Source organism: Oncorhynchus kisutch, linkage group LG1 (assembly GCF_002021735.2).
Source record: "Oncorhynchus kisutch isolate 150728-3 linkage group LG1, Okis_V2, whole genome shotgun sequence".
Lineage (NCBI taxonomy): Eukaryota > Metazoa > Chordata > Actinopteri > Salmoniformes > Salmonidae > Oncorhynchus > Oncorhynchus kisutch.
The window spans coordinates 5172205-5194734 of record NC_034174.2 but is presented as its reverse complement, the minus strand read 5'-3'; the positions used below and the strand labels follow the sequence as shown (position 1 = coordinate 5194734).

Genomic DNA, 22530 nt, shown 5'->3' with positions numbered 1-22530 from the left:
GGTCCATCCATTCCCACTCCTGCTATTACAGTCCTTGGCCTTTCTGTATGATGTTTTCAAATATTTGCTTTCGCACTGGCAGTGGACGTGGGAATGGGGGGAACCACTTTTCTCTCATTAAGGATGATATCTCTTCATAAATATGTTTATTTATAAAAGTGTTAAATAAATCAAAATATATTTTATATTTAGTAGCCACCTTTTGCCTTGATGACAGCTTTGCACACTCTTGGCCATCTCTCAACCAGCATCATGAGGTAGTCACCTGGAATGCGTTTCAATTAACAAGATGTGCCTCCCTAATTTGAGTAATTTCTTTCCATCTTAATGCGTTTGAGCCAATCAGTTGGGTTGTTACAAGGTAGAGGTGGTATACAGAAGATAGCCCTATTTGGTAAAAGACCAAGTCCATAATATGGCAAGAACAGCTTAAAGAAGCAAAGAGAAATGACAGTCTATCATTACTTTAAGACATGAAGGTCAGTCAATACGGAACATTTCAAGAACTTTGAAAGTTTCTTCAAATGAAGTTGCAAAACTGATCAAGAGCTATGATGAAACTGGCTCTCATGAGGACTGGCACAGGAAAGGAATACCCAGAGTTACCTCTGCTGCAGAGGATAAGTTCATTAGAGCTAACTGCCCCTCAGATTGCAGTCCAAGTAAATGCTTCACAGAGTTCCAGTAACAGACATATCTCAACATCAACTGTTCAGAGGAGACTGTGTGAATCAGGCCTTCATGGTCGAATTGTTGCAAAGAAACCCCTACTAAAGAACACCAATAAGAAGAAGAGACTTGCTTGGGCCAAGAAACAGCAGCAATAGACATTAGACAGGTGGAAATCTGTCCTTTGGTCTGAGATTTTTGGTTCCGACCGCCGTGTCTTTGTGAGATACAGAATGGGTGAACGGATGATCTCTGCAGGTGGTTCCCACTGTGAAGCATCGAGGAGGAGATGTGATGGTGCTTTCCTGGAGACACTGTTTGTGATTTATTCTGAATTCAAGGTACACTTAACCAGTTTGGCTTACACAGCCTTCTGCAGCAATACACCATCCCATCTGATTTGTGCTCAGTGGGACAATCATTTGTTTTTTAACAGGACAATGACCCAACACACCTCCAGGCTGTGCCAGGGCTATTTGACCAAGAAGGAGAGTGATGGAGTGCTGCATCAGATGACTTGGCCTCCACAATCTCCCGACCTCAACCCAATTGAGATGGTTTGGGATGAGTTGGACTGCAAAGTTAATGAAAATCAGCCAACAAGTGCTCAGCATATGTGGGAACTCCTTCAAGATTGTTGGAAAATCATTCCAGGTGAAGCTGGTTGAGAGAATGCCAAGAGTGTGCAAAGCTGTCATCAAGGTAAAGGTTGGCTACTCTGAAGAATCTCAAATATAAAATCTATTTTGATTTGTTCAACACTTTTTTTGGTAACTACAAAATTCCATATGTTTTATTTCATAGTTTTGATGTCTTCACTATTATTCCTCAATGTAGAAAGTAGTAAATAATACAGAAAAACCCTTGAATGAGTAAGTTTATCCAAACTTTTGACTGGTACGGTATATGATTTTGTTGTCAGGATTCATTTACACTTCAAGGTACTTCAAGTACAAGATGCATTTTCGAATACCTCCAGAGGTGGTCAGGAAGATCTAATCACAATCAGATCACAAGGTGTCATTTGATTGTGCACACATTTTGTCGACAGGTGTAAACAATCAGAATGTGGACAAGATCAGGACAACGGACGCATGTTAGAACCAGGTATAAACAGGGCTAGAGTAAAGCTTATTGGAGGACACATCCATTCTTATAGAATGTGTCTCAAATGGCATTCTATTTCCTTTATAGTTCATCCTCCTCTTGACCAGATTCCTGGATCTGGTCAATATAGGGATTAGTGTGCCATTCGGGATGAACCATTTTTTCTTCTTCTGTATGACCTAGCAGCATCCATTTTGTAAAAGGTCCTCTTTCACATGCTATTTTACAACATGGTCTCATTATGTCCAAATAGTGACATTTAACCATTGTAGTTATATGTCCCCCTATGCTGCAGAAGAGTGAGGTAAAACATTATTTGCAGTTATTCAGTTGAATTAAATCAAACCCTTATACACTGACACTATCATAAGGATCACATCCTGAGGAATTGATACCATCCATGCTATACATCTTCAGGTTGCTGATTTTAAAATTTAAATTAAACAATACATGTTATCATATCGGCGGTGATACTTTTAAATAAATAAAAACTGGTAAACCATTTAAGTTATAAATAGATGGAGATAAACTAATAGTGGGGTAATGAGTGTATCTGCTGATAGCAGATTGTCACCCTGTGTTCCATTGAAATTATAAAATGTGTTAAAATGGTTTTTATATATTTTAAGCATGCAAACAACCGAACAAACATTTTTTTTTCCAGCAGGAACTGTTCAAAAGTAATGCACTATATAGAGAATACGCTTAGATTTGGTACAGAGCCATAGTGTGCTGCACATTTGTTTAAACAATCAGCCAGATCAATGTTCAAAGATTTCCAGTAATTATACCGTACGTAGTTGTCCCAGAGTGGGTGAGTGTGAGGAGTTCATTTGTACCTCCGGTTGGGTGCTCTCTCTCTAAAATCAGAGATGGTGACTACATATTCTCTCCAAGAGCAGATAGAGGGGTAAACCAAGATGAAACGGTCAGTAGCAGAGCATATTAATTTAGATAGCAGTGGTTGAACTAAAAAAAAAATGCTGGTCGAAGGTGCTCTCAGACCATATTCACAAAGCGAGTTTTGCCTGTTAAATCATGATGATCAGCATCCTCCTCCTAGATCAGCATCCTCCTACTAGATCAACATCCTCCTACTAGATCACCACCCTACTCCTAGATCAGCATCCTCCTCCTAGAACAGCATCCTCCTTCTACATCAGCATCCTCCTCCTAGATCAACACCCTACTCCTAGATCAACACACTTCGACTAGATCAGCATCCTACTCCTAGATCAGCATCCTCCTCCTAGATCAGCATCCTCCTCCTAGATCAGCATCATCCTCCTAGATCAACACCCTACTCCTAGATCAGCATCCTCCTACTAGATCAGCATCCTCTTACTAGATCAACACCCTCCGACTAGATCAACACCCTCCGACTAGATCAGCATCCTCCTCCTAGATCAGCATCCTCCTCCTAGATCAACACCCTCCTCCTAGATCAACACCCTCCTACTAGATCAGCATCCTCCTACTAGATCAGCATCTTCCTCCTAGATCAGCATCATCGTCCTAGATCAGCATCTTCATCCTAGATCAGCATCCTCCTCCTAGATCAGCATCATCCTCCTAGATCAGCATCCTCCTACTAGATCAGCACTCCGTCCTAGATCAACACTCCTACTAGATCAGCATCATCCTCCTAGATCAGCACACTACTCATAGATCAGCAACATAGTCCTCTATCATTACCCTACTCCTAGTTAAGCACTCCTACTAGATCAGCATCATCCTCCTAGATCAGCATTATCCTCCTAGATCAGCATCTTCCTCCTAGATCAGCATCCTCCTACTAAATCAGCACTCCAAGTCCTAGATCAACACTCCTACTCCTAGATCAACACTCAATCTCCTAGATCAGCACACTACTCATAGATCAGCAACATAGTCCTCCATCATTACCCTACTCCAAGTTAAGCACTCCTACTAAATCAGCATCCTCCTCCTAGATCAACAATCACTCTCCTAGATCAACACTCCTACTCCTAGATCAGCACTGCTACTCTGAGACTCTTTGTGAATACGGGCCCTGGTTTGGTGATACTTACTGTTTGGATCAATGTTTTCACACAATTCCGTCTTGGCCTCTCCATTGGGCCTGTCACTGGTCTTGTGTGAGAGACGTGTAGTTAGGGACGCGGCCGTCACCACCGCCTTGAAGCTCCTCTTCCTCTTCTGGACATTAAGCTCCGGGTGGAAGATGATGACATAGACTTTAGGAATGTAAAGCATCCCCAAGGCCACCGAGGCACTAAGATTCATAGAGATACAGAGGGTGGTGGTCTGGATATATAGCTGGAGAGAGAGAGAGAGAGAGAGAGAGGAGGAGAGTTAGTGGTGGCACTAGAGGCACTGAGATTCATAGAGATACAGAGGGTGGTGGTCTGGATATATAGCTGGAGAGAGAGAAGGAATTACCAAAACACTGGATGGAGGTGGTGGGAGGATTACAACACAGAACTGTCAGAGAGAAGCATGGAGGTGGTGGGAGGATTACAACACAGAACTGTCAGAGTGAAGCATGGAGGTGGTGGGAGGATTACAACACAGAACTGTCAGAGTGAAGCATGGAGGTGGTGGGAGGATTACAACACAGAACTGTCAGAGTGAAGCATGGAGGTGGTGGGAGGATTACAACACAGAACTGTCAGAGTGAAGCATGGAGGTGGTGGGAGGATTACAACACAGAACTGTCAGAGAGAAGCATGGAGGTGGTGTGAGGATTACAACACTGAACTGTCAGAGAGAAGCATGGATGTGGTGGGAGGATTAGAACACAGAACTGTCAGAGAGAAGCATGGAGGTGGTGGGAGGATTAGAACACAGAACTGTCAGAGAGAAGCATGGAGGTGGTGGGAGGATTAGAACACAGAAATGTCAGAGAGAAGCATGGAGGTGGTGGGAGGATTACAACACTGAACTGTCAGAGAGTAGCATGGAGGTGGTGGGAGGATTACAACACAGAACTGTCAGAGAGAAGCATGGAGGTGGTGGGAGGATTACAACACTGAACTGTCAGAGAGAAGCATGGAGGTGGTGGGAGGATTAGAACACAGAACTGTCAGAGAGAAGCATGGAGGTGGTTAGTAAAGTAATTGCGTTTCCACGACACTTTAAACACAGAAGATCTCTGCTTAACATATAACCAACATGTGTATCTGTCTCTCTGTGACAACCGATAACGTTGACTACAATTACACATAGTATACGTATACATAGTCCTTCCCAATATTGAGTTGCCCCCCCCCCAAGGTGTCGAAAGAATTCCACAGGGATGCTGGCCCATGTTGACTCCAATGCTTCCCACAGTTGTGTCAAATTGGCTATATGTCCTTTTGGTGGACCATTCTTGATACACACAGGAAACTGTTGAGCGTGAAAAACCCAGCAGCGTTGCAGTTCTTGACACACTCAAAACTGGTGCGCCTGGCACCTACTACCATATCCCGTTCAAAGGCACTTAAATCCATGTCTAAATTGTCTCGAGGCTTAGAAATCCTTCTTCAACCTGTCTCATCCCCTTCATCTACACAGATTGAAGTGGGTTAATCAGGTGACATTAATAAGGGATCATAGCTTTCACCTGGATTCACCTGGTCAGTCTATGTCATGGAAAGAGCACTGTCCACTCAGTGTATTTGAATCATATTGAAATACATTTCTTGTTCAATCAATTGAGTCCTATTTTGCTAATTGCAGGCTAGCCTTACTGTCATTTTTCCTCAATATATTTCAGAATGTGTAACAACATGTGCGCAATGACGTGCCAAATCTGTAATTTACCGCAACATCATTATTGGGTTAGCATTAGAATAATCCGCCTGAATATACAGTGCCTTGCGAAAGTATTCGGCCCCCTTGAACTTTGCGACCTTTTGCCACATTTCAGGCTTCAGACATAAAGATATAAAACTGTATTTTTTTGTGAAGAATCAACAACAAGTGGGACACAATCATGAAGTGGAATGACATTTATTGGATATTTCAAACCTTTTTAACAAATCAAAAACAGAAAAATTGGGCGTGCAAAATTATTCAGCCCCTTTACTTTCAGTGCAGCAAACTCTCTCCAGAAGTTCAGTGAGGATCTCTGAATGATCCAATGTTGACCTAAATGACTAATGATGATAAATACAATCCACCTGTGTGTAATCAAGTCTCCGTATAAATGCACCTGCACTGTGATAGTCTCAGAGGTCCGTTAAAAGCGCAGAGAGCATCATGAAGAACAAGGAACACACCAGGCAGGTCCGAGATACTGTTGTGAAGAAGTTTAAAGCTGGATTTGGATACAAAAAGATTTCCCAAGCTTTAAACATCCCAAGGAGCACTGTGCAAGCGATAATATTGAAATGGAAGGAGTATCAGACCACTGCAAATCTACCAAGACCTGGCTGTCCCTCTAAACTTTCAGCTCATACAAGGAGAAGACTGATCAGAGATGCAGCCAAGAGGCCCATGATCATGAACTGCAGAGATCTACAGCTGAGGTGGGAGACTCTGTCCATAGGACAACAATCAGTCGTGTATTGCACAAATCTGGCCTTTATGGAAGAGTGGCAAGGAGAAAGCCATTTCTTAAAGATATCCATAAAAAGTGTTGTTTAAAGTTTGACACAAGCCACCTGGGAGACACACCAAACATGTGGAAGAAGGTGCTCTGGTCAGATGAAACCAAAATTGAACTTTTTGGCAACAATGCAAAACGTTATGTTTGGCGTAAAAGCAACACAGCTCATCACCCTGAACACAACATCCCCACTGTCAAACATGGTGGTGGCAGCATCATGGTTTGGGCCTGCTTTTCTTCAGCAGGGACAGGGAAGATGGTTAAAATTGATGGGAAGATGGATGGAGCCAAATACAGGACCATTCTGGAAGAATCAAGAAGAATCAAGAACCTGATGGAGTCTGCAAAAGACCTGAGACTGGGACGGAGATTTGTCTTCCAACAAGACAATGATCCAAAACATAAAGCAAAATCTACAATGGAATGGTTCAAAAATAAACATATCCAGGTGTTAGAATGGCCAAGTCAAAGTCCAGACCTGAATCCAATCGAGAATCTGTGGAAAGAACTGAAAACTGCTGTTCACAAATGCTCTCCATCCAACCTCACTGAGCTCGAGCTGTTTTGCAAGGAGGAATGGGAAAAAATGTCAGTCTCTCGATGTGCAAAACTGATAGAGACATACCCCAAGCGACTTACAGCTGTAATCGCAGCAAAAGGTGGCGCTACAAAGTATTAACTTAAGGGGGCAGAATAATTTTGCACGCCCAATTTTTCAGTTTTTGATTTGTTAAAAAAGTTTGAAATATCCAATAAATGTCGTTCCACTTCATGATTGTGTCCCACTTGTTGTGTCGATTGTGTCCCACTTTATGTTTGAAGCCTGAAATGTGTCAAAAGGTCGCAAAGTTCAAGGGGGCCGAATACTTTCGCAAGGCACTGTAGGTGGTAATATCTCTCTAGGAGCTGATCCGTTGTCAGTATTGTAGAGTAATTGGGGGCGGCAGGTAGCCTAGTGGTTTAGAGCGTTGGACTAGTAACCGAAAGGTTGCAAGATTGAATCCCTGAGCTGACAATGTAAAAATCTGTTGTTCTGCCCCTGAACAAGGCAGTTAACCCATTGTTCCTAGGCTGTCATTGAAAATAGGAATTTGTTCTTAACTGACTTACCTAGTAAAATAAAAATAAAACAATTTTAAGGTAAGATTTGAATGGAAAAAGCTGATCTGAGAACAGCGCTGCCTTTCTTGACGATCCTATCGGTATGGACACGCTTAGTGAACATTAGCTCTGCGCTGTGTTTCAGGGGAAACTCACATTACACGTTCAGTCATTGTAGGAAACGATGATTCTCAGGAAACCAAAACCCATAACAGGATTCTCATGCCAAGCAGAGACGCATCCGTTTCCAGACTGTGGAATGACAAGGCAGAGGATCTACAGTAACTCCCAAACTTCTAATGAAAGCGAGGAAACTAGCCATAAGGCCACTGAGTTGGTCTGCATGGAGATGCTGGGTCCATAGATTTAAAATGACCACAATATAATTACCACAGTATAATTACCACAAGGAGCTACCTACCTCAATTCCATGGGTGGAACAACTGCATAGTGACAGATATAGCATGGTGGGTGTGACTAGCTCCTACTATAAATGTGTAATGTGTAGCGTGGTGGGTGTGGCTAGCTCCTACTATAAATTTGTAACGTGTAGCATGGTGGGTGTGGCTAGCTCCTACTATAAATGTGTAACGTGTAGCTTGGTGGGTGTGGCTAGCTCCTACTATATATGTGTAACATGTAGCGTGGTGGGTGTGGCTAGCTCCTACTATATATGTGTAACATGTAGCGTGGTGGGTGTTGCTAGCTCCTACTATATATGTGTAACGTGTAGCGTGGTGGGTGTGGCTAGCTCCTACTATAAATGTGTAACGTGTAGCGTGGTGGGTGTGGCTAGCTCCTACTATAAGTGTGTAACATGTAGCGTGGTGGGTGTGGCTAGCTCCTTTTCACTATAAATGTGTAACATATAGCGTGGTGGGTGTGGCTAGCTCCTTTTCACTATAAATGTGTAACATGTAGCGTGGTCGGTGTGGCTAGCTCCTTTTCACTATAAATGTGTAACATGTAGCGTGGTGGGTGTGGCTAGCTCCTTTTCACTATAAATGTTTAACGTGTAGCTTGGCTCCCTGCAGTGTCAAAGCTGAATGTACAAGCAGATTGACCGGGTCTATAAAAGGATCCCTAGGGTCGGTCTCAGATTCATGGATATTCCTCCCAAATAGCATCCTATTCCCTAAATAGTGTAATACTTTTGACCAAGGCCCTCTGGTCTAAAGTAGTGCACTACATAGGGAACAGGGTGCCATTTCGGATGAAGCCCTTGTTTTATAGATTCATGGGCATTTCTGTTGTCCTTGCACCTCACAGCACCACATCTCCAGAGTGAGAATGGCGCACGAAGTCACAGGTTGAGTCACACTGAGAAGATAACAGTTGTGGAGATTGGGGCCCAGAGGGTGTGTTCGGGGGACATCTCAGTACTATCTGCACATGATGCTGTTTACATTCTAAATGGCAGTTTGTGCAAATCAGAGGGAATGAAAACAGGAAGCATTGAGTTGATTTTTAAACTGATGACACATAAAGGAGAGGGATGATCTGAACTTTCAAATCAATACCTGGAATTTACCGAGAGACCAGACCTATAGAGACTAGACCTATAGATACCTATAGAGAGTAGACCTATAGGGACCAGACCTATAGAGACCAGACCTATAGAGACCAGACCTATAGAGACCAGACCTATAGAGACCAGACCAATAGAGACCTATAGAGACTAGACAATAGAGACCAGACCTATAGAGACCTATCGAGACCAGACCTATAGGGACCAGACCTATAGAGACCAGACCTATAGAGACCTACAGAGACCAGACCTTTAGAGACCTACAGAGACCTATAGAGACCAATAGAGACCAATAGAAACCAGACCTATAGAGACCAGACCAATAGAGACCGACCTATAGAAGGAGACCAGACCAATAGAGACCAGACCAATAGAGACCTATAGAGAGTAGACCTATAGAGACCAGACCAATAGAGACCTATAGAGACTAGACAATAGAGACCAGACCTATAGAGACCAGACCTATAGAGACCTATCGAGACCAGACCTATAGGGACCAGACCTATAGAGACCTACAGAGACCTATAGAGACCAATAGAGACCAATAGAGACCAGACCTATAGAGACCAGACCAATAGAGACCGATAGAGACCAGGCCTATAGAGACCAGACCAATAGAGACCAGACCTATAGAGACCTATAGAGACCAGACCAATAGAGACCTATAGAGACCAAACCTATAGAGACCAGACCTATAGAGACCAGACCAATTGAGCCCAGACCTATAGAGACCAGACCTATAGAGACTAGACCTTTAGAGACCTATATAGACATTTAGAGAACAGACCTACATAGTCCAAGATGTCGTAGCAGTGCAGACGTTGTTTGTCGTTCTCCTGTGTAAATGTACTTTTTGGGGTCTTTTTTTGTATATATTGCAATGTATTTCAATCTCTTTTTCCATTTTTAAATTAAATATACCTTCCGGCAATCCGCCTCACCCAATGTGATATGGATCTGCTATTTTTAGACCTTACCAGACTTTTTTTCTCCACTACAAAACCGGATTCCTGCCGTAAGCCCTGGACCATTACTCCGGATCATCTCAGCTAGTTAGCTGCTACTGAGTAGCAGCGCTACTCAGCACTGAAGCTAGCCTTGAGCCACGCCCATCCCCCGGCCTGCTCAGTGGGCCCTATGATTGCTCGGCTACACACGACAAGAATCCACTACACCACCGGATTCTCGCTGTAAGCTCTGGACCTTTGCATCGGATCATCGCTGCTAGCTAGCTGAGTGGAAACAGTGGCTAACAGTGGCTACCGAGTGGAAACAGTGGCTAACGCTCCTGTCCCGAAGCTAGCACCAGTTAGCCTCGAGCCAGGCGCATCTCCTGGCTAGCAAACAAAATTACTCCAGCTACCTATTTTGCCAACTGGCCTGGACCCTTTGTCAACACGGAGCCCCGAAGATCCACCACGACTAGTCTGCTGACGTAATTCCATCCGTTGTGCCCTCAATCGGTCTTTGTCGGACGTCGGTGCAGAAGCTTCTACTAGCCCCGGCCTGCTAACTTTTCTTGAACGCTGTGTCTCCCGCTTGCTAGCGAATTAACGACAACTTAGCAGCTTCCCTGTTTCATCTATTGCTGTTCACTGGACCCTATGATCACTTGGCTACATAGCTGATGCCTGCTGGACTGTTCATCAATCATGGTACTCCATTTTGTAAATTTTTTGGGGGATAGTTATCATTGTTTTAGTTTACTGCAGAGCCCCTAGTCTCACTCAGCATACCTCAGATACCTCTTTTGCCCCACCTCCCACACATGCGGTGACCTCACCCAGCATAACTAGTGCGTCCAGAGGTGCAACCTCTCTTATCGTCACTCAATGCCTGGGCTTACCTCTACTGTACTCACACCCTACCATACTCCTGTCTGTACATTATGCCCTGAATTTATCCTACCATGCCCAGAAATCTGCTCCTTTTATACTCTGTCCCCAACACATTAGACGACCAGTTTTGATAGCCTTTAGCCGCACTCTCATCCTACTCCTCCTCTGTTCCTCGGGTGATGTAGAGGTTAACCCCGTATGTCCCCCAGGCGCTCTCATTTGTTGACTTCTGTATCTGTAAAAGCCTTCGTGTCAACCATGTTATCATCAGAAGCCTCCTCCCTTAGTTTGTTTTACTCACTGCTTTTGCACACTCTGCCAACCCTGATGTCTTTGCCGTGTCTGAATGCTGGCTTAGGAAGGCCACCAAAAATTCTGACATTTTCATCCCCAACTACAACATTTTCCATCAAGATAAAACTGCCAAAGGGGGAGGAGTTGCAATCTACTGCAGAGATAGCCTGCAAAGTCCTGTCACACTTTCCAGGTCTATGCCAAAACAGTTCGAGCTTCTAATTTAAAAAATTAATCTCCCCAGAAATAAGTCTCTCACTGTTGAGAGATTGACCCCCATCAGCACTCTCACTGTTGTTATAGACCCCCATCAGCTCCCAGCTGTGCCCTGGACACCATATGTGAATTGATTTCCCCTCATCTATCTTCAGAGTTCGTTCTGCTAGGTGACCTGAACTGTGAAATGCTTATTAACACCCCGGCAGTCCTACAATCTAAGCTTGATGGCCTCATTCTAACACAAATGATCAAGGAACCCACCAGGTACAACCCTAAATCCGTAAACATGGACACCCTCATAGATATTATCTGACCAACTTGCCCTCCTCTGCTGTTTTCAAGCAGGATCTCAGCGATCACTGCCTCATTGCCTGCATCCGCTATGGGTCTGCGGTCAAACTATTCCCTAAAACACTTCTGCGAGCAGGCCATTCTAATCGACCTGACCCGGGTACCCTGGAAGGATATTGACCTCATCCCGTCAGTAGAGGATGCCTGGTTGTTATTTAAAAGTAACTTCCTCACCATCTTAAATAAGCATGCCCCTTTGAAGTAATGTAGAACTAAGAACAGATATAGCCCTTGGTTCACTCCAGACCTGACTGCCCTTGACAGCACAAAAATATCCGTAATATACAACTTTTCAGGGATGTCAGACGTAGTCAGTTAGGAAAGCAAAGGCAAGCTTTTTCAAACAGAAATCTGCAACCTGTAGCTCTAACTCCAAAACGTTTTGGGAACTAGAGCACCTCCTCCCAGCTGCCCACCGCACTGAGGCTAGGAAACCCACCATCGATAAAACCACAATAATCGAGAATTTCTACAAGCATTTCCCTACGGTTGGCCAAGCTTTCCTCCTGGCTACCCCAACCCCGGCCAACCGCACCTCACCCCCCACAGCTACTTGCCCAAGCCTCCCCAGCATCTCCTTCGCTCAAATCCAGATAGCAGATGTTCTAAAAGAGCTGCAAAACCTGGACCAGTACAAATCAGCTGGGCTAGACAATCTGGACCCTCTCTTTCTAAAACTCTCCGCCGCCATTGTTGCAATCCCTACTACCAGTCTGTTCAACCTCTATTTCGTATCCACCGAGATTTCTAAAGATTGGAAAGTTGCCGCAGTCATCCCCCTCTTCAAAGGGGGTGATACCACAGAACTAAACTGTTGCAGACCTATATCCATCCTGCCCTGCCTTTCTAAAGTTAACAAACAGATCATTGACCATTTTGAATCCCACCGTACCTTCTCTGCTGTGCATTCTGGTTTCCTAGCTGGTCACGGGTGCACCTCAGCCACGCTCAAGGTACTAAACATATATCATAACCACCATTGATAAAAGACAGTACTGTGCAGTTGTCTTCATCGACCTGGCCAAGGCCTTTGACTCTGTCAATCACCATATTCTTATCGGCAGACTCAACAGCCTTGGTTTCTCAAATGACTTCCTCGCCTGGTTCACCAACAACTTCTAAGATAGAGTTCAGTGTGTCAAATCGGAGGGCCTGTTGTCCGGGCCTCTGGCAGACTCTATGGGTGTACCACAGGGTTAAATTCTCAGGCCGACTCTTTTCTCTGTATATATCAGCGATGTCGCTCTTGTTGAGGGTAATTCCTTGATCCACCAGACGACACCATTCTGTATACATCTGGCCATTCTTTGGGCACTGTGTTAACAAACCTCCAAACGATCTTCAATGCCATACAACTCTCCTTCCGTGGCCTCCAACTGCTATTAAACGCAAGTAATACTAAATGCATGCTTTTCAACCGATTGCTGCCCGCACTCGCCCGCCCGAATAGCATCGCTACTCTGGACGGCTCTGACTTAGAAAATGTGGACAACAACAAATGCCTAGGTGTCTGGCTAGACTGTAAACTCTCCTTCTAGACTCATATTAAACATCTCCAATCCAAAATTAAATCTAGAATCGGCTTCTTATTTTGCAACAAAGCCATCTCCACTCACGCTGCCGAACATACCCTCGTAAAACTGACTATCCTACCGATACTTAACTTTGGCGGTGTCATTTACAAAATAGCCTCCAACACTCTACTCAGCAAACTGGATGCAGTCTGTCACCTTAGCACCATATACTACCCACCACTTCGATCTATATGCTCTCGTCGGCTGGTCCTCTCCACATATTCGTCGCCAGATCCACTGGCTCCAGGTCATCTATAAGTCTTTGCTAGGTAAAGCTCTGCCTTATCTCAGCTCACTGGTCACGATAAGAACACCCACCCGTAGCACGCACTCCAGCAGATATATCTCACTGATCATCCCCAAAGCCAACACCTCCTTTGACTGCCTTTTCTTCCAGTTCTCTGCTGTCAATGACTGAAACAAACTGCAAAAATCGCTGACGATGGAGACTTATATCTCCCTCACTAACTTTAATATGCATCAGCTATCTGAGCAGCTAACCGATCGCTGCAGCTGTACACAGCCCATCTGTAAATAGCCCATCGTCCTACCTACCTCATAGTAGCACATCCAACTACCTCATTTTTTTTGCTCTTTTGCACACCAGTATTTCTACTTGCCCATCATCATCTGCACAGCTATCACTCCAGTGTTAATTTGCTAAATTGTAATTACTTCGCTACAATGGTCTACTTATTGCCTTACCTCCTCACTCCATTTGCACACACTTTATATACATTTTTAGATTGTGTTAAATACTGTACTTTTGTTTATCCCATGTATAACTCTGTGTTGTTGTTTTTTGTTCAACTTCTTTTCTTTATCTTGGCCAGGTCACAGTTGTCAATGAGAACGTGTTCTCAACTGGCCTACCTGGCTAAATAAAGGTTAAATAAAAAATACGATAATTACAACTGCTGTAGTTACAACTGATATAGTTACAACTACTGTAGTTACCAGTACAATGGTTAGAACTACTATAGTTACCACTATCGTTACAGTTACAACTACTATAGTTACAACTGCAGTAGTTAGTTACAGCTACTATAGTTACAACTACTATAGTTACCACTATTGTTACAGTTAAAACTGCTATAGTTACAACTATTATCGTTACAAGTACTATAGTTACAGCTACTATAGTTACCACTATTGTTACAGTTACAACTACTATAGTTACAACTGCAGTAGTTCCACTTACGACTACTATAGTTACAACTATTATCGTTACAACTACTATAGTTACAACTACTATAGTTGCTACAGTTTCAACTATTATCGTTACAACTACTACTGTTATAGTTACAACTACCACTGTTATAATTACAACTACTACTGTTATAGTTACAACTACTATAGTTACTATCGTTACAACTACCGTTGTTACAACTACTATTGTTATAGTTACAACGACTATAGTTACAACTACTATCGTTTTAACTACTATAGTTACAACTACTATAGTTACAACTACTATCATACAACTACTATCATACAACTATTATCGTTAGTTCTACTATAGTTACAGCTACTATTGTTACAAATACTATCATTACAACTATTAGAGTTACAACTGCTATCGTTATAGTTACAACTACATAGTTACAACTCCTATCGTTACAACTACTATAGTTACAACTCCTATAGTTACAACTACTGCAGTTACAACTATTATAGTTACATCTACTATAGTTACAACTACTATAGTTACTACTACTATTGTTACAACTACTATCATTACAGTTACAACAACTATAGTTACAACTACTATAGTTACAACAAGTATAGTTACAACTACTATCGTTTTACCTACTATAGTTACTACTACTATAGTTACTACTACTATAGTTACTACTATAGTTACTACTACTATCGTTTTACCTACTATAGTTACTACTACTATAGTTACTACTACTATAGTTACTACTACTATCGTTTTACCTACTATAGTTACTACTACTATAGTTACTACTACTATAGTTACTACTACTATAGTTACTACTACTATCGTTTTACCTACTATCGTTTTACCTACTATAGTTACTACTACTATAGTTACTACTACTATAGTTACTACTACTATTGTTTTACCTACTATAGTTACTACTGCTATAGTTACTACTACTATCATTTTACCTACTATAGTTACTACTACTATCGTTTTACCTACTATAGTTACTACTACTATAGTTACTACTACTATCGTTTTACCTACTATAGTTACTACTACTACCGTTTTACCTACTATAGTTACTACTACTATAGTTACTACTACTATCGTTTTACCTACTATAGTTACTACTACTATCGTTTTACCTACTATAGTTACTACTACTATCGTTTTACCTACTATAGTTACTACTACTATCGTTTTACCTACTATAGTTACTACTACTATAGTTACTACTACTATAGTTACTACTACTATCGTTTTACCTACTATAGTTACTACTACTATCGTTTTACCTACTATAGTTACTACTACTATAGTTACTACTGCTATCGTTTTACCTACTATAGTTACTACTACTATAGTTACTACTACTATCGTTTTACCTACTATAGTTACTACTACTATCGTTTTACCTACTATAGTTACTACTACTATCGTTTTACCTACTATAGTTACTACTACTATCGTTTTACCTACTATAGTTACTACTACTATCGTTTTACCTACTATAGTTACTACTACTATAGTTACTACTACTATCGTTTTACCTACTATAGTTACTACTGCTATCGTTTTACCTACTATAGTTACTACTACTATAGTTACTACTACTATCGTTTTACCTACTATAGTTACTACTACTATCGTTTTACCTACTATAGTTACTACTACTATAGTTACTACTACTATCGTTTTACCTACTATAGTTACTACTACTATCGTTTTACCTACTATAGTTACTACTACTATCGTTTTACCTACTATAGTTACTACTACTATAGTTACTACAACTATAGTTACTACTACTATCGTTTTACCTACTATAGTTACTACTACTATAGTTACTACTACTAAAGTTACTACTGCTATCGTTTTACCTACTATAGTTACTACTACTATAGTTACTACTACTATAGTTACTACTACTAAAGTTACAGTTACAACTACTATGATTACAACTATTATAGTTACTATCGTTACAACTACTATGATTACAACTATTATAGTTACTAACGTTACAACTACTATGATTACAACTATTATAGTTACTATCGTTACAACTACTATGATTACAACTATTATAGTTACTATCGTTACAACTACTATGATTACAACTATTATAGTTACTATCGTTACAACTACTATGATTACAACTATTATAGTTACTATCGTTACAACTACTATGATTACAACTATTATAGTTACTATCGTTACAACTACTATGATTACAGCTATTATAGTTACTATCGTTACAACTACTATGATTACAACTATTATAGTTACTAACGTTACAACTACTATGATTACAACTATTATAGTTACTATCGTTACAACTACTATGATTACAACTATTATAGTTACTATCGTTACAACTACTATGATTACAACTATTATAGTTACTATCGTTACAACTACTATGATTACAACTATTATAGTTACTATCGTTACAACTACTATGATTACAACTATTATAGTTACTATCGTTACAACTACTATGATTACAACTATTATAGTTACTATCGTTACAACTACTATGATTACAACTATTATAGTTGCTATCGTTACAACTACTATGATTACAACTATTATAGTTGCTATCGTTACAACTACTATGATTACAACTATTATAGTTGCTATCGTTACAACTACTATGATTACAACTATTATAGTTGCTATCGGTACAACTACTATGATTACAACTATTATAGTTACTATCGTTACAACTACTATGATTACAACTATTATAGTTACTATCGTTACAACTACTATGATTACAACTATTATAGTTACTATCGTTACAACTACTATGATTACAACTATTATAGTTACTATCGTTACAACTACTATGATTACAACTATTATAGTTACTATCGTTACAACTACTATGATTACAACTATTATAGTTACTAACGTTACAACTACTATGATTACAACTATTATAGTTACTATCGTTACAACTACTATGATTACAACTATTATAGTTACTATCGTTACAACTACTATGATTACAACTATTATAGTTACTATCGTTACAACTACTATGATTACAACTATTATAGTTACTATCGTTACAACTACTATGATTACAACTATTATAGTTACTATCGTTACAACTACTATGATTACAACTATTATAGTTACTATCGTTACAACTACTATGATTACAACTATTATAGTTACTATCGTTACAACTACTATGATTACAACTATTATAGTTACTATCGTTACAACTACTATGATTACAACTATTATAGTTACTATCGTTACAACTACTACGATTACAACTATTATAGTTACTATCGTTACAACTACTATGATTACAACTATTATAGTTACTATCGTTACAACTACTACGATTACAACTATTATAGTTACTATCGTTACAACTACTATGATTACAACTATTATAGTTACTATCGTTACAACTACTATGATTACAACTATTATACTTACAACTACCATCATTACAACTATTATAGTTACTATCGTTACAACTATTATAGTTACTGTAGATACAACTACTATTGTTACAACTACAGTAGGGCTCCTGAATGGCCCAGCGGTCTAATGCACTGCATCTCAGTGTTAGAGGCATCACTACAAACCCTGTTTTGATTCCAGGCTGTATCACAACCGCCTGTGATTGGTAGTCCCATAGGGCGCCATTCATTTGGCCCAGTGTCATCCGGGTTTGGCTGGAGTAGACCATCATTGTAAAGAAGAATGTGTTAATAAGTTAAATAAAGGTTATATATTTTTTAAATCCTCTCAATGTAATTGAAGAATACATAGAATCAAACCAATTCGGGGAAAATTGCCAAACAACAAAACAAAAAATGATCTATCCAAAACGGAGATGTATGGGTTAACCACTTCTCCAATATTTTTGGCTCTATAACAAAGAATAAACTGCAAAAACATATACATGATCAAATACACATTTTAGAATAAAATATTAAAGACTACCAGAACCCACTGGATACTCCAATTATATTGAATGAACTACAGGAAAGAATACAAACAACCCAACCCAAAAGGCCTGTGGAGTTGATGGTATCCTAAATGACATAATAAATCCAATTGGCTATACTGAAACTCTTTAACATTCTCCTCAGCTCTGGTATCTTCCCCAATATTTGTAACCAAGGACTTATTACCCCAATCCACAAAAGTGGAGACAAATTTGACCCCAATAACTACCGTGGGATATGCGTCAACAGCAACCTTGGGAAAATCCTCTGCATTATCATTAACAGCAGACTCGTATATTTCCTCAGGGAAAACAATGTACTGAGCAAATGTCAAATTGTCTTTTTACCATATTACCATTCGACAGGCCCCATTTTCGCCCTGCACACCCTAATTGACAAACAAACAACTCAAAACAAAGGCAAAGGCTTCTCATGCTTTGTTGATTTCAAAAAAGCCTTTTACTCAATTTGGCATGAGGGTCTGCTATACAAATAGGTGTTGGGGGAAAAACATACAACATTATAAAATCCATGTACACAAACATGTACACAAACAACAACATTTCTTTCCACAGGGCTGTGGGGTGAGACCAGGATTCAGCTTGAGCCCCACCCATCTACACTATCAAAAGGAAAATAAAATTAGACATTCCAATTAGGATCTGGCTAAAAATACTTGAATCACATATAGAACCCATTGCCCTTTATGGTTGTGAGGTCTCTGCATGCAGAATTCTGCAAAAAATATCCTCCATGTACAACATAAGACACCAAATAATGCATGCAGAGCAGAATTAGGCCGGTACCTGCTAATTATCAAAATCCAGAAAAGAGACGTTAAATTCTACAGTCACCTAAAAGGAAGTGATTCCCAAACCTTCCATAACAAAGCCATCACCTACAAAGAGATGAACCTGGAGAAGAGTCCCCTAAGTAAGCTGGTCCTGGGGCTATGTTCACAAACACACCCCACAGAGCCCCAGCACAGCAATACAATTAGACCCAACCAAATCATGAGAAAACAAAAAGATAATTACTTGCACATCATTACAACACCCTATAGTGCCATAATATGACATTTGAAATGTCTCTATTCCTTTGGAACTTTTGCGAGTGTTTACTGTTCATTTTCTATTGTTTATTTCACTTTGGTATATTATCTACTTCACTTGCTTTGGCCGTGTAAGTAAATGGTTCCCATGTCAATAAAGCCCCTTAAATTGAATTTGTGAGAGATAGAGGGATGGAGGGAAGTAGTGGGCTGCCTGTGGCTGTGGAGATGAGAGAGAGAGAGATAGAGAGAGAGAGGGCAGGGACCCAAACTTCATCAGATAAATTGGAAATGCAGATATTGTCACGGCCGTCGAATGAAGCAGACCAAAGCGCAGCGTGGTGAGCATACATATTCCTTGTCATTAGGATGAAGCCGACATAAACAACCGTGAAGCTTAAAACTTCTTATGGCTGCAGGGGCACTATTGAGTAGCTTGGATGAAAGGTGCCCAGAGTAAACGGCCTGCTCCTCAGTCTCAGTTGCTAATATATGCATAGTATTATTAGTATTGGATAGAAAACACTCTGATGTTTCTGAAACTGTTTGAATGATGTCTGTAACTATAACAGAACTCATATGGCAGGCAAGAACCTGAGAAGAAATCCAAACAGGAAGTGACAAATCTGAGGTTGGTATATTTTCAAACCATTCCCTATTGAAATCCCATTGCAATATGAATGAAGATTCACTTCCTAGGGCTTCCACTAGATGTCAATCGTCTATAGAAATTTGAATAAGGCTTCTACTGTGTTGTGGGACTGAATAAGAGGGGAATGAATCAGGTTACTGGCAGAGAGCCATTTCCCGGTCATGCGCAGTCCACATGATATCTTCCTGCATTCCGTTCCTCCTCAAGACACAAAGGAATTCTCCAGGTGGAAATGTATTGAAGATTTATGATAAAAACATCCTAATGATTGATTCTGTACTTAGTTTGAAATGTTTCTTCGAACTGTAATATAACTTTTGGAAGTTTTTGTCTGAAAAAATGGTCGACCAGCACCAGCGTTTGGATAGGTGTATAGCTAATTAGACATAAATAAAAGACATTATCGAACAAATCAAGCATTTATTGTGGACCTGGGATTCCTGGAAGTGCATTCTGATGAAGATCAAAGGTAAGGGAATATTTAGCATGTAATTTCTGGTTGATTTTTACTCCAAAATGGCGGCTAAATTTATTATATTTCTGAGCGCCGTCTCAGATTATCGCATGGTTTGCTTTTTCCGTAAAGTTTTTTTGAAATCTAACACAGCGATTGCATTAAGGAGAGGTATATCTATAATTCCATGTGTATAACTTGTATTATCATCTACATTTATGATGAGTATTACTGTTGAATCATTCTGGCTATGCAAAATCACTGGATTTTTTGGGAACTAGTGAACGTAATATGCCAATGTAAACTCTGATTAAAAAAAATATATAAATATGAACTTTATCAAACAAAACATACATGTATTGTGTAACATGAAGTCCTATGAGTGTCATCTGATGAAGATCATCAAAGGTTAGTGATTCATTTTATCTCTATTTGTGCTTTTTGTGACTCCTCTCTTTGGCTGGAAAAATGACTGTTTTTATTGTGGTTTGGTAGTGTCTACAGCATTGTGACATCTTTTTAGGCATTTCCATTGAAGAATGGCTGTAAGGGACCATATATGGCATGTTGTCACATGGTGTCTCCCGTGGAAAACCTTGCGTAAAATACTGAGGTAGCCATTTTTTCAATCGCTTCTTATGAGAAACCAACTGCCTCGACGGATATATTATCGAATATATTTTGTTAAAAACACCTTGAGGATGGATCCTAAACAACGTTTGCCGTGTTTCTGTCGATATTATGTAGCTAATTTTGAAAAAAGTTTGGCGTTATATTTGTACCATTTTTCGGTCGATTTCTCAGCCAAGCATGGTGAAGAAACGGGAACTTTTTCGCATACAAAAATTATATTTTGGGAAAAAAGGAACATTTGCTATCTAACTGGGAGTGAAAGGATCCAAAGTTCTTCAAAGGTAAATTATTTAATTTGGTTACTTTTCTTATTTTTGAGAAAGTGTTGCCTGCTGCCAGCAAAGCCTAGCATAGCATTATGCCATGATAAACTTACACAAATGCTTGTCTAGCATTGGCTGTAACGCACATTTTGAAAATCTGAGATGAAAGTGTTTTTAACAAAAGGCTAAGCTTGTGGTTGAATGTATTTATTTCATGTCATTTGCGATTTTCATGAATAGGAAAAGTTTCTAGGGGTATTTATGTCCGCTGCATTATTGCGTTTGAGGCTATGATTACGCTCCCGGATATGGGTTTGCTCATCGCAAGAGGTTTTAAGGGCACCTAGAAGAATTGATGCAGTTAATGCAAAGGGTGGTTACACCAATTATGGATTTGATGTAGATTTTTCTTCTGTACACTCACTTTGCATTTTTATCACTGATGAATATAAACTATTAAAATGTCTAATTCTGAAAGGGTAGCATTTGAAAACAATCCTACTTTACAGCATTTTTTCACACCTGCCTAAAGCCTTTGCACATAACTCAATATCTATCTATATATATATATATATATACATATATATATATATATATACAGTGCCTTGTGAAAGTATTCGGCCCCCTTGAACTTTGCGACCTTTTGCCACATTTCAGGCTTCAAACATAAAGATATAAAACTGCATTTTTTTTGTGAAGAATCAACAACAAGTGGGACACAATCATGAAGTGGAACGACATTTATTGGATATTTCAAACTTTTTTAACAAATCAAAAACTGAAAAATAACAGTAGTGAGGCTACATACAGGCACCGGTTAGTCAGGCTGATTGAGGTAGTATGTACATGTAGACATGGGTAAAGTTACTATGCATTTATGATAAACAGAGAGTAGCAGTAGTATAAAAGAGGGGTTGGCGGGTGGTGAGCAGCAGGACACAATGTAGATAGCCCGGTTAGCCAATGTGCCAATTGAAGTATTGAATGAATGTATAGTTAAAGTGACTTTGCATATATGATAAACAGAGAGTAACAGCAGTGTAAAAGAGGTGTTGGGGGGAGGCACACAATGCAAATA

General features: G+C 40.0%; 1 protein-coding gene across 1 annotated transcript in view; it reads right to left on the bottom strand.

Annotated features, from left to right (window-relative positions):
* LOC109882700 (metabotropic glutamate receptor 7-like) overlaps positions 1-22530 on the bottom strand; it is a 393305-nt gene that overhangs the window by 21331 nt on the left and 349444 nt on the right. The window contains exon 10 of the mRNA XM_031798073.1: positions 3828-4074. Coding sequence (XP_031653933.1) covers positions 3828-4074 — 247 coding nt within the window. The remainder of the gene's footprint in view (positions 1-3827; positions 4075-22530) is intronic.